The sequence below is a fragment of the Cervus elaphus genome, chromosome 2 (assembly GCF_910594005.1).
Source record: "Cervus elaphus chromosome 2, mCerEla1.1, whole genome shotgun sequence".
NCBI classification, from domain to species: domain Eukaryota; kingdom Metazoa; phylum Chordata; class Mammalia; order Artiodactyla; family Cervidae; genus Cervus; species Cervus elaphus.
The window spans coordinates 6100616-6113509 of record NC_057816.1 but is presented as its reverse complement, the minus strand read 5'-3'; the positions used below and the strand labels follow the sequence as shown (position 1 = coordinate 6113509).

Genomic DNA, 12894 nt, shown 5'->3' with positions numbered 1-12894 from the left:
CCCCACCTCTTTACTCGCCTTCCTGACCTCCCTGCAGGGGGCACACCAGTGACCCAGGCGGGCAGGGCTGCCGTGCCACCCCACAGGTGAGGGCACTGCGGGATGGGCTTGGGGTCTCCTGAGGCCTGGTTGGGGGGTGTGTGGACAGGGTTCGACCCTGGGGCTCAATCCAGTGCTCCTGACCTCCCACCTGAGCGTCCCACACCCGAGGGTCTTATCTGTCTCTAGAAGGTGGTATCTGCATCTAATTCTCAATTGGGTGGGAGGTTAGTCCCTGCCTAGAAAATAAAGCAGTGTGTAGTTGAGAAGCAAGTCTGCCAACAACCTGGGCTTGAACTCTTGCCTTTTACCAGCTGTGCTGTCCTGGACAAGTTATTTAACCTGCCTCTGATTCCATTTCTGCGTCTATAAAATGGGCAAAGGTTGATTCCTTGAGTTAATAGGTGTTAAGTATGTAGAACAACCCCTTCCCCAGGCCAGGCTCTTAGTAACTAGCTAACTCTATTTGGGGTGTGTATACAACAGACACTTAAGAATCCTCCTGCAATGCAGGAGACCAGGGTTCAATCCCTGGGTCGGGAAGATCCCCTGGACAAGGGAATGGGTACCCACTCCAGTATTCTTGCCTGGAGAATCCCATGGACAGAGGAGCCTGGTGGGCTACGGTCTGTGGGGTCAGAGAGTTAGACATGACTGAGTAACTGACAGTCCCAACTGATGTCCTCACTGCCCTCCTAGGAGGGTACAGCACCCCCCCACTCCCACCCAGGGGCAGCCCTGTCGCCTGTGCTGAGTGGCACTAGGACCCAGAGTGGAGGGCAGGGGAAAGCCAGTTTTATTGAGCAAAGTTCTGAGACCTGGGCCTCAGGTCTCCTCTCCCCTGCAGGAGGTAGCACCCCTAAGTCTGCTCCCATGGGCCCTAGGCCCACCTGCACGCCCACCTGCAGTCTCCAGCAAGAATGAATTATTTGGCAAGGGATGAATACGTGAGAGACTGTCCACCGCAGGGAACGGACAGATGGTGGGAGATGGGAATGGACCACCATAGGCAGTCTCTCCTGCCGTGAAGAGCCGCGGACAGGAGCTCCAGGGCCAGGCCTTCCTGGCCTCGGGCACTGGCCGGCCTGGGCCTGCCCTGGCAGCGCAGTGTCCTGAAGGCAGGGGCAGGGATGGTCAGGCTGCCGGTCTCAGCGCAGTCACTCGATCTCCAGGATGAGGTCGTCACCCTCCAGCGTCATGTCCGTAGTCACGTGGACCTTGCGGACAGTGCCCTCCATGGGTGAGGTCACTACAGTCTCCATCTTCATGGCGCTGAGCACACACAGGGGCTGGCCCTTGGTCACCTTGGCCCCTGCCGCCACCTTGATGTCTATCACCTTCCCGGGCATGGGCGCCCCAATCTGGCCCTTGACGTCCTTCAGGGCCTTGGGGTGGAAGTGCATCTCCTGCAGGCAGGGCGGACAGCGTGTGAGGCCCCAGCCCTGCCCGTCCCCACCGCCCAGCTGGCCCGGGGCAGCTGTACCTTCATGGCCTGGGTGTCCTTGACCAGGATGGACCGCAGCTGCCCGTTGAGCTCGAAGAAGACCTGCCTCTGGCCCGCCCGGTTGAGGTCACTTATGGCCAAGGCTTTAATGTGCAGCGTCTTGCCTCGCTCCAGCTCCACCTGCAGGGAGGCGGCCGGGAGGCTCAGAGCCGGGCAGGGCAAGGGGGCAGGAGGGAGAGCAGCCCCTGACCCAGACCCAGGCAGGTCGCCGCCCTCCCCAGGTCTCAGCTCTGCACGTGCTGAGACCTAGCTCCCAGGTCTCTTAAGGGTACTGTGTGAACCCCCGGCTCACGAGGCTGGGGGACAGGCACACCAGAGCCCTGGCACCCTGAAAGTGCTAGAGCCCCGAGGGGTGGCCGCCGTGCAGCGCAGGTGGGTGCCAGAGCCACTGACCTCAAACTCCTCTGCGATCTTGGGTCCCTGCAGGAAGAGGCGCGTATTGAGGCTGTCCAGGGGGCCGAAGGTGGCAGTGAAATCCTTGAAGTGGGCAAAGACGTCAGGGTACATGGCAGCTGAGAGCACATCCTCCGGGGTCACCTCCTCCCCGTGCCGTTCCGTCAGCTCCTTCTCCAGCGCCTGCAGGTCCAGGGGTGGGAGGGAGGCGCCCGGCCGGCCCTCCACCCTTGGCAGGTCTTTCAGCACCTGGGATGCAGAGAGGAGGGTCAGGCCTGGTTCCCAGACTCCCTTGCTCCTGCCCCCCCCCCCACCATGGCACCAGGCCTTCCTGACCTTGGAGCGGAGGGGCTCCGGGAAGCCCCCATGGGGGATGCCGATGTAGCCCTGCAGGAACTCCACCACCGAGCGGGGGAAGGACAGCTCCTCTGCCTGCGCTTCGGCCTCGGCTCGGGTCAGCCCATTCTGCACCATGAACTGGGCCAGGTCCCCCACAATCTTGGAGGAGGGCGTCACCTGAGGAGAGGGGACCCCTGGGCTTAGGGTGCCAGGCACCTTACAGAGGCCTGGAGGCAAGGGTGGGCGCGCCGGGCTCACCTTGATGAGGTCGCCTAGCATCTGGTTGGCCTCCACGTAGGCCTTCTTGACCTCCTTGAACTTGGAGCCGAGCCCCATGCTGTGTGCCTGGAAGTGCAGGTTGGTGTACTGGCCCCCTGGGATCTCGTTCTCGTACACGTCGGAGTTGCCAGACTTCATGGTGGCCGTGCAGTCAAAGGCCGCGTACAGCCCCCGGGCCCCCTCCCAGTACTCACTGTAGTCGAACACGCGCTCCAGGGGCACGCCTGCGGGGAGGCCAGAGGCGGGAGGCTTGGAAATGTGCTGAGTCCCAGAGGGCCCTCCCAGGACCCCAGGCCCAGTCAGGCCCCATCGCAGATGTGGGTGATGGAAGGCCCAGCCAGGCGAGGCCACCCTGACCGCCAGGACGGGCAGGGCTGCGGCTGTGCCCACCTGTGTCCAGGGGCGTCCCTCGGGTACAGGCCACCAGGGCCCCCATGCTGGGCTGTGACGTCATTCCAGACATGGAGTCAGCCGCCACGTCCACCACGTCAGCCCCCGCGTGGGCACAGGCCAGCATGGCTGCCACGCCCGCCCCTGACGTGTCGTGGGTGTGGATGTGCAGCGGGAGGTCAGGGAAGCGGTCCCGGAGGGAGCTGACCAGCATGGTGCAGGCCATGGGCTTCAGCAGCCCAGCCATGTCCTGAGGGAAGCGGGGAGCAGAGACGGTGAGGGTGGGCACGCGGTGTGCCCGGCGGGGGCGAGGAGCGTCACGGCGGGGAGGCGGGCGGGGGGCAGACTCCCGGGGCTGGGCTGGGCGAGCACCTTGATGCACAGGATGTGGGTGCCGGCTCGCACCAGCTCCTCGGCCAAGCCCATGTAGTACTGCAGCGAGTACTTGGTGCGGCTGGGGTCGGACACGTCGCCCGTGTAGGAGATGGCGGCCTCCACCACGCCACCGGCACTGCCTGCTGCCTCCATGCCCAGCAGCAGGTTGGGCAGGTAGTTGAGGGAGTCAAAGACCCGGAAGATGTCCATGCCGTTCTCCTTGGCCACCTCGCAGAACCTGGGTGGTAGGAGCGCTCAGGGTTAGCTCCAGCCCACCCCCTCAGCACATCCTTTGCTGGCTCCTGGCCCTCTTGCAGCCCCTGGGGAGTGAGATCTGAGGGCTGGGTCTGGCGGGGGCACCATGCGCGTCCATGGCGTGGATAAGGCCTCTCTGGGGCACCCTGGGCCGGGCGGGGTCACCCCAGCGGCATCCCGCAAGCAGCAGAGCCGCCCGGTGCCAGTCACGTGCAGCGCGGCTCCGTCTGCCCGAGTCAGGACCACTGGGGATTGTTTGCTTTGCCAAGGCGTGGCAGGCTGAGGAGACGGAGCACACGTGGGCTGGGGCTCATCTGCCCCCCCGGGGCCTCCCCTGGAAGCCCTCCCCGTTCTCTCATTTGCTGCCCTGGCTGGGCACAGCTACCGAGACGCTTGGTTTCCGGCCCGCTGTGGGGCGCACAGGCCTTGCTCCGGGGCCCGGCACGGCACACCCCGCCCAGGCTCACTTGAAGACCACGTTGTCGGGGTAGTTGGTGTAGCCCACAGCGTTGGCCCCCCTCAGCAGCATCTGGAACGGGATGTTGGGGACAAGCTCCCGGAGCTCCTGCAGCCGCCGCCAGGGGCACTCGTATAGGAAGCGCATGGCGACGTCAAAGGTGGCTCCTGCACCAAGAGGCCGGCTCAGCCCCCTGCGTCCCGGGGACCCCGCCACGCCCCGCAGCGGCCCCGACCCCCGCAGACGTTCCTCTGCTGGCCTCTCAGGACCGCTCGGGCTCCCGGTGTCCTCTCTGCGCCCCCCTCACAGCCCTCACCCCCCTTCTCTGTGCCAGCGCGCTAACAGGCTGGCATCTCCTCTCTCACTCTAAGCTGCCAGGGTGTCAGCTCTGCGACCTCAGGTCCGGCCAGAACGGACACCGGTCACTATTTGCTAAACCAGCGAACGCCCTGCCTTGCTCAGTTCTCACGGGTTCCCGTCTCCAGCTTGTCCCAGAGTGACCCGCTTGTGCTGTGGGGCCCACACCCCCTCCGTCTTCCAGCCTACCTCCCCAGTTCTCTATGCTGAAGAGTTTGTTGAAGCTGTGGGCAACGTAGGGGGAGATCTTTTTGAGATCGTGGGTGCGCACGCGCGTGGCCAGCAGTGACTGGTGGGCGTCCCTGAAGGTCGTGTCCATCAGCAGCAGCCCCTCGTGGCTCCGCACGGCTCGAGCAAAGCCCTCGGGCCCCTCGCGCAGCAGGATGTCTCTGAAGCCCGTTGGGGGCGGGCCTAGGGCAGAGCGGGGCGTCAGCACCCACGCTGCAGGTGGCGGCCTCCGTGTCACGCTGTGAGGGGGCAGGAGGGGTCTCACCCACCTATGGGCACCACAGGGACGATAGGGTCCGTGGGGCTGGGGCTGGCCTTGACGGGGATCGGGGTGGTCGGGCCATTCACCATGACGTGTCCTGGGGAGAGAGTGGGGGAGGGTCAGGGCAGGCTGGGCCGAGCCTGCGTCGAGGGCAGAAGTGAGGGTGGCTGGGCCTGGGGCTGGGGCACTCCTCCAGGACCCCGGGTCTTCCAGCTGGACCCTGTCCTCTCCAGAGCCAGGGCCTCCTGGGTCCAGGCAGTGGGGACCTAGTGACGGCCACATGGATGGAGAAGCAGCCTCCGAGATCAGGAGCGGGGGCTCGGGGGCGGGGGGTGAAGCAAAGGAGGAGGTGCAGGGCTGGGCTGAGGACAGGGCAGGGCGGCCAGGCGGCTCTCTGGGTGGGGGCGGAAGCCAGGCATCTGGGGGGAGAGAAGGGAGACTCGGGCCGGACCGAGGTAGTGCAGCAGCTTCTGGGCCCGGTTCTGTGCGGGCCGCAGCTGGAACAGCTCCGGGTTCTCGTCGATGAACTGCGTGTCCACGGTGCCTGCCAGGAACTGCTGGTTGTTGAGCACGTTCTGCAGGAAGGGGATGTTGGTCTGCAGGACAGAGGCGGGTGGGAGGGCGTCACCGCGCAGCACGGCCAGGGACAGGAGGGGCTGGACCTGCCACCCCGGGGAGGGCTCCCCAGGCTGCGGCGCAGGCCTCCCCGTGAAGTGGCATTCCCGCCCCGCCCCACCACCCCCGCCCCCGGCCTGGCGGAGCCCCCGAGGCCGGCAGGGGCCTGAGCCCACCCCCCAACGCTGCTCGCCCCGGAGCCTGTGCTGAGTCCCACCTCCCCACTCCTCAGGGATCCCACAGGCTGGAAGACGGATTCAGCCTTTCCTGCAGCACAGCCCCTCCCCGCCACACTTCCTCAAAGGGGCCCCAACCTCCAGGGACCCCACCACCGCACGCAGCACCTGGCCGCGCTCTGACAGTCTGAGGTCCCTCCTCCCAGTTAAATCCACCCTCCTGCTGCCAGCAACTCCCACCAGGATGTCCTCTCCCTGGGCTTCCAAGACCTCTCGCTTCCCTCCGCCTCTTCCCTCTTCCCCCCGGGGCTCCTCCCGCCCCTGCAGGAAGGGGGCTGTCACCCGCCTCTCCTCCTCACAGGTCCCGGCCACCAGCTCCAGACCCCACGTGGAAGTGCCTGCTGGGCAGCTCTTCCCGGGTGCTCCTCATACAAGCTCGTCAAGTCTCCCCCAGGCCTCCCTTACCTGCCGCAGCGCATCTCACCCCCAACCCGGTCCCCAAAACCTGCGCTCATCAGCCTCAGCGCCCACTCCTGTGCCAGCGGGCACACCAGCTGACGCTACCACAGCCCCGCCTGGACTCTGTGCCCCTGGGCCTCAGGTGGCGCCTTCTGCTAGGCTTCCCCGGTGACCACCTCTGGCCACCCCAGACTTGCCCTGTGTGCTCACACCGCCGCACCTGCTGGCTGAGCTCTTCCTGGAGCCTGAACCCAAAGACCTTCCCGGTCCTCACCTCCCGCCCTCACGGCGGAGCCAGACGCTCCCTTCCTAGGACCTGTGGGACCAGCCCTGGGAAAGCCTCGCTCAGCCTTGTCATCTTGTCTGCAGTCCTCTCAGGCCCGGGAGCGCTTTAGAGGCAGCGGTGCCCATGTGCTCTGCACACAAGGGCCCCCGTTCTGCTCATTAAACAGCTGGGGGGACGGCATGAAGCCGGGGCAGGGCTCAGTCCAACCTAGAGGCCAAGTGGGGTGGGGGGTGGTGCCTGGGAGCCCGCGCTGCGGGAGCTGCCCCAGGACACGGCTGCAAGGTCGAGTGGATGCGATTCCAGTGTGCGTGCGCCTGTGGCCGGGTGGCTACGGCCTGGCTGTCACTTCAGAGAAGGCAGCTTGTGGGTCGCCCATGCGCGATCCTCTTGCACCATCGATAGGAAGCCCAGGCCCGGCAGGCCCCGGGCCCTGAGGCTGCTCTGAGAGATTCTACCTGTCCCTAGGGGTCCCGTCACCTCCCCCACCAGCACCCACGGCAGCCACCGTAGAGTGGGGCCAGCCAACACTGCCTTACGCCTGCCCGGGGTGACCAGCCTGCCTGTCTGCCCCTGAGATTAGTCTGTGCTCCTCGTAAAATGGGGACATTTCAGCTGGACCAAGGCATGCGATCTGAGACAAGAAAACCAGTCCAACCCGCTAAAGAACCTAGCACATCCTAGGGGTGGCAAGGATGCTAAGAGGCCTCCACATCCCACCCTGCATCTCCCTCGTGTAGACCCCTCCTCCTCTGTAATTTTTGGAGGATGTCACCCCATCCATCCTCCATGGGGGAGTAAGCTCCATGCGGGCAGGCAGGCCCCTCTGGTTCCCAATCTATCCTAGCTCCCTGCAGAGCGGCACATGGTGGATGTCAGTAACGTGTACGTTGAGAGTGAATGAAAATGTTCTTGATGGGAAGTACAAGGGAGAATCCAATGCCACAAGGGAGAATCCGAGCAAGAGGTGACCTGGACAAGGATCCAGTGCCTTCATTTTACAAATTCAACAGCCCCGGAGGCCTGAGGAGTAGCACCAAAAAGAATGGCTGCCAACTGCCTGAACCCCTTACAAGTCACCTCCTTTCTCCTCTCACCCCATGAAGCACCAACAATCACCACTCCTTAGCCTGGATAAGAAAACTGTCTCAGTGGTTAAAGAACTTGCTGAAGGTTACCGTGTATACCAGGCAGGATTAGAAATCCAAGGAAATGGCAGCCCACTCCAGTATTCTTGCCTGGGAAATCCCACGGACAGAGAAGCCTGGCGGGGTACAGTCCATGGAGTCGCAAGAGCTGCACACGACTTAGCGACACCACCACTGTTTCCCTGAGTAGCCTGAGAGCTAGGAAATACTTGGGGGAGGTGGTAACTTGTTTCCCTGCTGGGCCCAGACGAAAGATCAGGGTGCGCTTTCAGCTTCAGAGCGCTCAGCGCTCCCATCTGAGCCCCGATCTCCGGAGGCAAAAAGCCGGGAATTCGACCCCGCCCCGACAGACCGCGGGAGCCCGGTCTCAGCCGGGCCGACTCGTCCCGGGTCACTCTTCCAGGGAAACGGCCCGGTAGGAACAGAAGGGAAGGGAGGGGCCGGTAGGAACAGAAGGGAAGGGAGGGGCCGCCGGCCAGGCCAGGACCCCTGACGCACAGCTTCAAACGGCGTGCCACCGCCGGCCTGCCGGGAAAGCGCGCCGCGCAGACCAATCGGACCAGAGGCGGAGACCGGTTGGTTCCCGAGCGCGCCCGGCGGGGCGGGGAGCCTGGGACGAGGAGGGAGGGGCCGGCATCGGGGGCGTGGCGCGGCGCCAGCCCGAGGCCGAGCCCTTTCCGCCCCACCCCGCGGGAGCCCGGCCGGGGGGCATCGCCCCAGCCCTCCCCTCCCCCCGCAGGGCCCGTGCCTGTTGGGGACCCTCCACGTGACTTGGTGATGCAGAACGGTTGTGACCTTCACCGTGTGTCTGTGAACGCGAGGGTCCCAGCAACAGTGTGGGTTTGCACCCGGCTCTGCCGGTGGGTGCGGGGACGTGTGGGAGTGTGGGCATGTGTGGGTGTGTTGGGGAGGGTGCCCAGCGACATGTGACAAAGACTCTCGTCTCTGGGAGATGGTGAAGGGGCCCACGAGCTGGCGCTTTGTCTGCCTGTCTGCAGAGTGACGGTTCGCGCAGCGGCAGCAGGCGCCCGTGCGGTGCAGGATGCCGGGGCGCCAGGGTGGCCGGGGGCGCGCGCGCCTGTGCCTGGGTGAGTGCGCTGCGGCAGCGCCGGGGGGCTGCGCGGCGGGTCCGCGCCGGCCCGGGCCTCGCGCGTGACCAGGAGCCACCCGTGGGCGCTGCAGTGGCCGCGTGTCCGGGTGACCTCGGGAGCCGGCCTGGGCCCGGGTGGATCCCCGCGCGCCCCTCCCCGTCCGCTCTCCACGTGCGTGTCCGCGGTGCGCGTGCTCGTTGGCGCGCACCCGCCTGCTTGTCGCTGCTGCTGCCGCCGCCGCCGCCGCCGCGAATCGCTCCGGGAAAAGGTACCGGGAACCGAGTGAGCCGGGGCCGCGGGCCCGAGCGCCATGGGCCGGAAGGCGCGCGGAGCGCGGCTGGTCAGCCCCGGGCCTCATCCCCGCGGGAGAGCCGCCTGGAGTCGGCAGGGGCCGGCCGGGCCCACGGGGAGGCCGGCCCGCGCCCCCTGAGCTACGGACACCAGGTGAGGGGGCCGCGGGGGGCACTGTGGGGAGCGGTCAGGGAGGGGCGGGGGCCCGGGAGGGCTTGGGGAGGCACCTTAGCCGGCGGGGGAGGGGATGGCGCCGAAGGGATGCTGGCGAGTCCAGGGGACGCCAGGGAAAGGAAGTTCCGGGACCCTCCCTGCGCTCCTGGCCACCTCCGCTTCCTGCTCACGGGCTCACCTTGTCCCCAGAGCCTGGGCTCCCCCTCACGGCTTGGGAAATGTGACCTTTATTCGGGGGGCCTGGCTCTACAGGCCCTAGCCTGCTCTCAGCTTTGGGGGACCCCTTGGACCTTTGACCCTGACCCCACCCCCCAGGCCAGGCTCTGGAAGCTGGCCCCCCACCCCCAAGATCAGCCCGGGGGCAAGTGGGCAGCGGTGTCAGCCCCACCTGTGCCTGGGCTGTGGCCCTTCCTGCAGGGCGCTCGCCATGGCCCCGCCGCTCCTGCTGCTGCTGCTGGCCAGTGGAGCGGCCGCCTGCCCACTGCCCTGCATCTGCCAGAACTTGTCCGAGTCGCTCAGCACCCTCTGTGCCCACCGAGGCCTGCTGTTCGTGCCGCCCAACGTGGACCGGCGCACAGTGGAGCTACGGCTGGCTGACAACTTCATCCAGGCCCTGGGGCCGCCGGACTTCCGCAACATGACCGGGCTGGTGGACCTGACGCTGTCCCGCAACGCCATCACCCGCATCGGGGCCCGCGCCTTCGGGGACCTGGAGAGCCTGCGCTCCCTGCACCTGGATGGCAACAGGCTGGCGGAGCTGGGCGCGGGCAGCCTGCGGGGCCCTGCCAACCTGCAGCACCTCATCCTCAGCGGCAACCAGCTGGGCCGCATTGCGCCCGGCGCCTTCGACGACTTCCTGGGCAGCTTGGAGGACCTGGACCTGTCCTACAACAACCTGCGGCAGGTGCCCTGGGCCGGCATCGGCTCCATGCCCGCCCTGCACACCCTCAACCTGGACCACAACCTCATCGATGCGCTGCCCCCGGGCGCCTTCGCCCAACTCAGCCAGCTCTCCCGCCTCGACCTCACCTCCAACCGCCTGGCCACGCTGGCGCCTGACCCGCTCTTCTCCCGGGGCCGCCACGCCGAGGCCTCGCCTGCGCCGCTGGTGCTGAGCTTCAGCGGGAACCCCCTGCACTGCAACTGCGAGCTGCTCTGGCTGCGGCGGCTGGCGCGGCCCGACGACCTGGAGACCTGTGCCTCCCCGCCCGGCCTAGCCGGCCGCTACTTCTGGACGGTGCCCGAGGGCGAGTTCTCCTGTGAGCCGCCCCTCATCGCCCGCCACACGCAGCGCCTCTGGGTGCTGGAGGGCCAGCGGGCCACGCTGCGGTGCCGGGCCCTTGGCGACCCCGCGCCCACCATGCACTGGGTTGGCCCCGATGACCGGCTGGTGGGCAACTCCTCCCGGGCCCGGGCCTTTCCCAACGGGACCCTGGAGATCGGGGTGACAGGCTCCGGGGACGCGGGGGCCTACACCTGCATTGCTACCAACCCGGCTGGCGAGGCCACGGCCCGCGTCGAACTGCGGGTGCTGGCTCTGCCCCACGGGGGGAACGGCAGCACCGAGGGGGGCCGCCCCGGGCCCTCGGACATCGCGGCCTCAGCCCGCACGGCTGCGGAGGGTGAGGGCACGCCCGAGTCGGAGCCGGCCGTGCAGGTGACGGAGGTGACTGCCACCTCGGGGCTGGTGAGCTGGGGGCCGGGGCGGCCAGCAGACCCCGTGTGGATGTTCCAGCTCCAGTACAACAGCAGCGAGGACGAGACCCTCATTTACCGGTGAGGGGGCGCTCTGCGGTCTGGGGCCCCCAGCTCTGGAGCGGCCCTCCTCGAGCTGGCTCCACCCCTCGGGGGAGGGCTGGCCACCTCTCCTGCCCCTGCTCTCTCGACAGGGCTTCCACAGGGCTCCGTGGCTTCCACGGGGCTTCCTCCACAGCTTCCGAGCTGCCTGGGGGTCGTGGAGGCTGCGGGGGACGGGGGGGAGGAGGCTGTGCCCCGCGAGGTCTCAGGCGAGGCCGGACAGGTGGGGCTCAGGGTGCTGGCGCCTGTGTTTAAGCTCGCGGGCTTAGCCACACGGGCACGTTGTTTCTGCCTCTGCTGTGTGATTCTCCCCAGCTTCTGAGGCTGGCCTGGGGCGGGCCTGGGTGTCGACGGGCACATCTGTCTGCCCTGCACCATCTCCAGGGCCACATGTGCCCGGCTGTTTTCTCTGCTTTAAGTGAACACACAGGCTCCTGTGGGCCCGGGGATGGGGCTCCTCAGAGCTGGGACCTGGGGGCATGTGGTGAGAGCGGGGGCGGGGGGGTGGGATGTGAAGGGAGCTTCAAGGCCTTGTGGCCCTGGGCAGGGGGAGGGGTGGGGACGGGGGCTCGGACCCCAGACCTGCGCTCTGATTCCCACCCTCGCCCGCAGGATCGTCCCCGCCTCCAGCCATCACTTCCTGCTGAAGCACCTGGTCCCGGGTGCCGACTATGACCTCTGTCTGCTGGCGCTGTCACCCGCCGCTGGGCCCTCTGACCTCACTGCCACCCGGCTGCTGGGCTGTGCCCACTTCTCCACGCTGCCAGCCACGCCCCTGTGCCACGCCCTGCAGGCCCACGTGCTGGGCGGGACCCTGACTGTGGCTGTGGGTGGGGTGCTGGTGGCTGCCTTACTGGTCTTCACTGTGGCCTTGCTGGTTCGGGGCCGGGGGGCCGGGAACGGCCGTCTCCCCCTCAAGCTCAGCCACGTGCAGTCACAGACCAACGGAGGCCCCAGCCCCACGCCCAAGGCGCACCCCCCACGCAGCCCCCCGCCTCGCCCCCAGCGCAGCTGCTCCCTGGACCTGGGGGACAGCGGCGGGTGCTACGGTTACGCCAGGCGCCTCGGAGGGGCCTGGGCCCGGCGGAGCCACTCTGTGCATGGTGGGCTGCTCGGGGCCGGGTGCCGGGGGGCTGGGGGCAGTGCTGAGCGGCTGGAGGAGAGCGTGGTCTGAGGGCTGAGAGCTGGCCCCGGGGGTGGCAGGCTGGGGGGCGGAGGGTGCGGGCGGGCGGCCTCCTGGGCTGGTGGGTCAGCGCGGCCAGAGAGCCCATCCCGGCCCTCCCCTCGGTGCCTCAGGCAGGACCCTTGCCCTGGTTCTGGCCTCCAGTCGGGCAAAACGGGCCAGGTCCCTGTGACAGGTGCTCACGGCCTCCGAGCGCGGGCTGCAGCCGCCAAGTGGAAGTCTTGTTTGTCTTTATAATAAAATCATTGGGGTCACCTCAGTGCTAGTCTCCGGTCTTGTCCTGCTAGGCTCCTTGACGAGAGAGTCTGGGCCAGTGGAAGCACAGACTAGCGGGGTCAGGCTGGGGCTCCCAGCCCTGTGGAGGCGGCCCCAGCAGCCTGGGTGCCCGCAGGCCCTAGGGTGCCCTGGAGAGCAGGCGCCTCTGTGCCTGCGTCTATATGCAGAGGACGCCCCGCGCTCACCTGGTGCAGGCCTCAGAGTGTGGTGGGGGGCGGCGAACCAAAGGGACTGGAATCGCACCACCCTGCTCTTGGTCTGGGACCCCCAGAGGGCTCCTGCCACCTGGGGGACACCACACCCCCAGGGCCACAGCCCTGGTTGCCACCTTGAGGAGCCAGGTCGGGGCGGTGTGCCCTGCCCTATCCATGTCCCTGCCAGCCCGTGGCCCAGACGGCCTCCTCCAGCCTTCAGACAACCACTGTCCCCAAGCGTCAGCTGGAAGCTGCAAACACGCCCCAGGCACGCGCGCTTCTCCTCTGGTGCTGGGGCACCCAGGCGCTTTGAGCACATGCAGGGGCCC

At 67.2% G+C, this 12894-nt stretch overlaps 2 protein-coding genes across 13 annotated transcripts in view; one reads left to right on the top strand and one right to left on the bottom strand.

Moving 5' to 3' along the window:
• Nucleotides 1-812: 812 nt before the first annotated feature.
• PC (pyruvate carboxylase) overlaps nt 813-12894 on the bottom strand; it is a 101658-nt gene continuing 89576 nt past the window's right edge. For all 10 annotated transcript variants that reach the window (XM_043925535.1, XM_043925526.1, XM_043925554.1 and 7 more), the window contains 11 exons: nt 5330-5474; nt 4886-4975; nt 4578-4799; nt 4042-4198; nt 3317-3557; nt 2945-3194; nt 2534-2778; nt 2273-2452; nt 1937-2185; nt 1523-1663; nt 813-1445 (listed from right to left, as the gene is read on the bottom strand). In XM_043925535.1, coding sequence (XP_043781470.1) covers nt 1197-1445; nt 1523-1663; nt 1937-2185; nt 2273-2452; nt 2534-2778; nt 2945-3194; nt 3317-3557; nt 4042-4198; nt 4578-4799; nt 4886-4975; nt 5330-5474 — 2169 coding nt within the window. In that variant the 3' untranslated portion in view covers nt 813-1196. The remainder of the gene's footprint in view (nt 1446-1522; nt 1664-1936; nt 2186-2272; nt 2453-2533; nt 2779-2944; nt 3195-3316; nt 3558-4041; nt 4199-4577; nt 4800-4885; nt 4976-5329; nt 5475-12894) is intronic.
• On the top strand, nt 8198-12354 carry LRFN4 (leucine rich repeat and fibronectin type III domain containing 4). Of its 3 annotated transcripts, none has more exons than XM_043925705.1 (4): nt 8198-8395; nt 8558-9094; nt 9533-10891; nt 11525-12354. In XM_043925705.1, the coding sequence occupies exons 3-4, from the start codon at nt 9543-9545 to the stop codon at nt 12084-12086; spliced, it is 1911 nt and encodes a 636-aa protein (XP_043781640.1). In that variant the 5' UTR covers nt 8198-8395; nt 8558-9094; nt 9533-9542; the 3' UTR covers nt 12087-12354. The 3 variants fall into 3 exon arrangements, with proteins under 3 accessions (XP_043781640.1, XP_043781630.1, XP_043781622.1); XM_043925695.1 differs by having other exon boundaries at nt 8198-8419; XM_043925687.1 differs by having other exon boundaries at nt 8198-9094.

Coding starts and splice junctions, on each gene's coding strand:
- LRFN4 (XM_043925705.1), top strand. CDS start 9,543: ATGGCCCCGCCGCTCCTGCTGCTGCTGCTGGCCAGTGGAGCGGCCGCC. Junction 10,892..11,524: donor GACGAGACCCTCATTTACCG/GTGAGGGGGCGC, acceptor CCTCGCCCGCAG/GATCGTCCCCGCCTCCAGCC.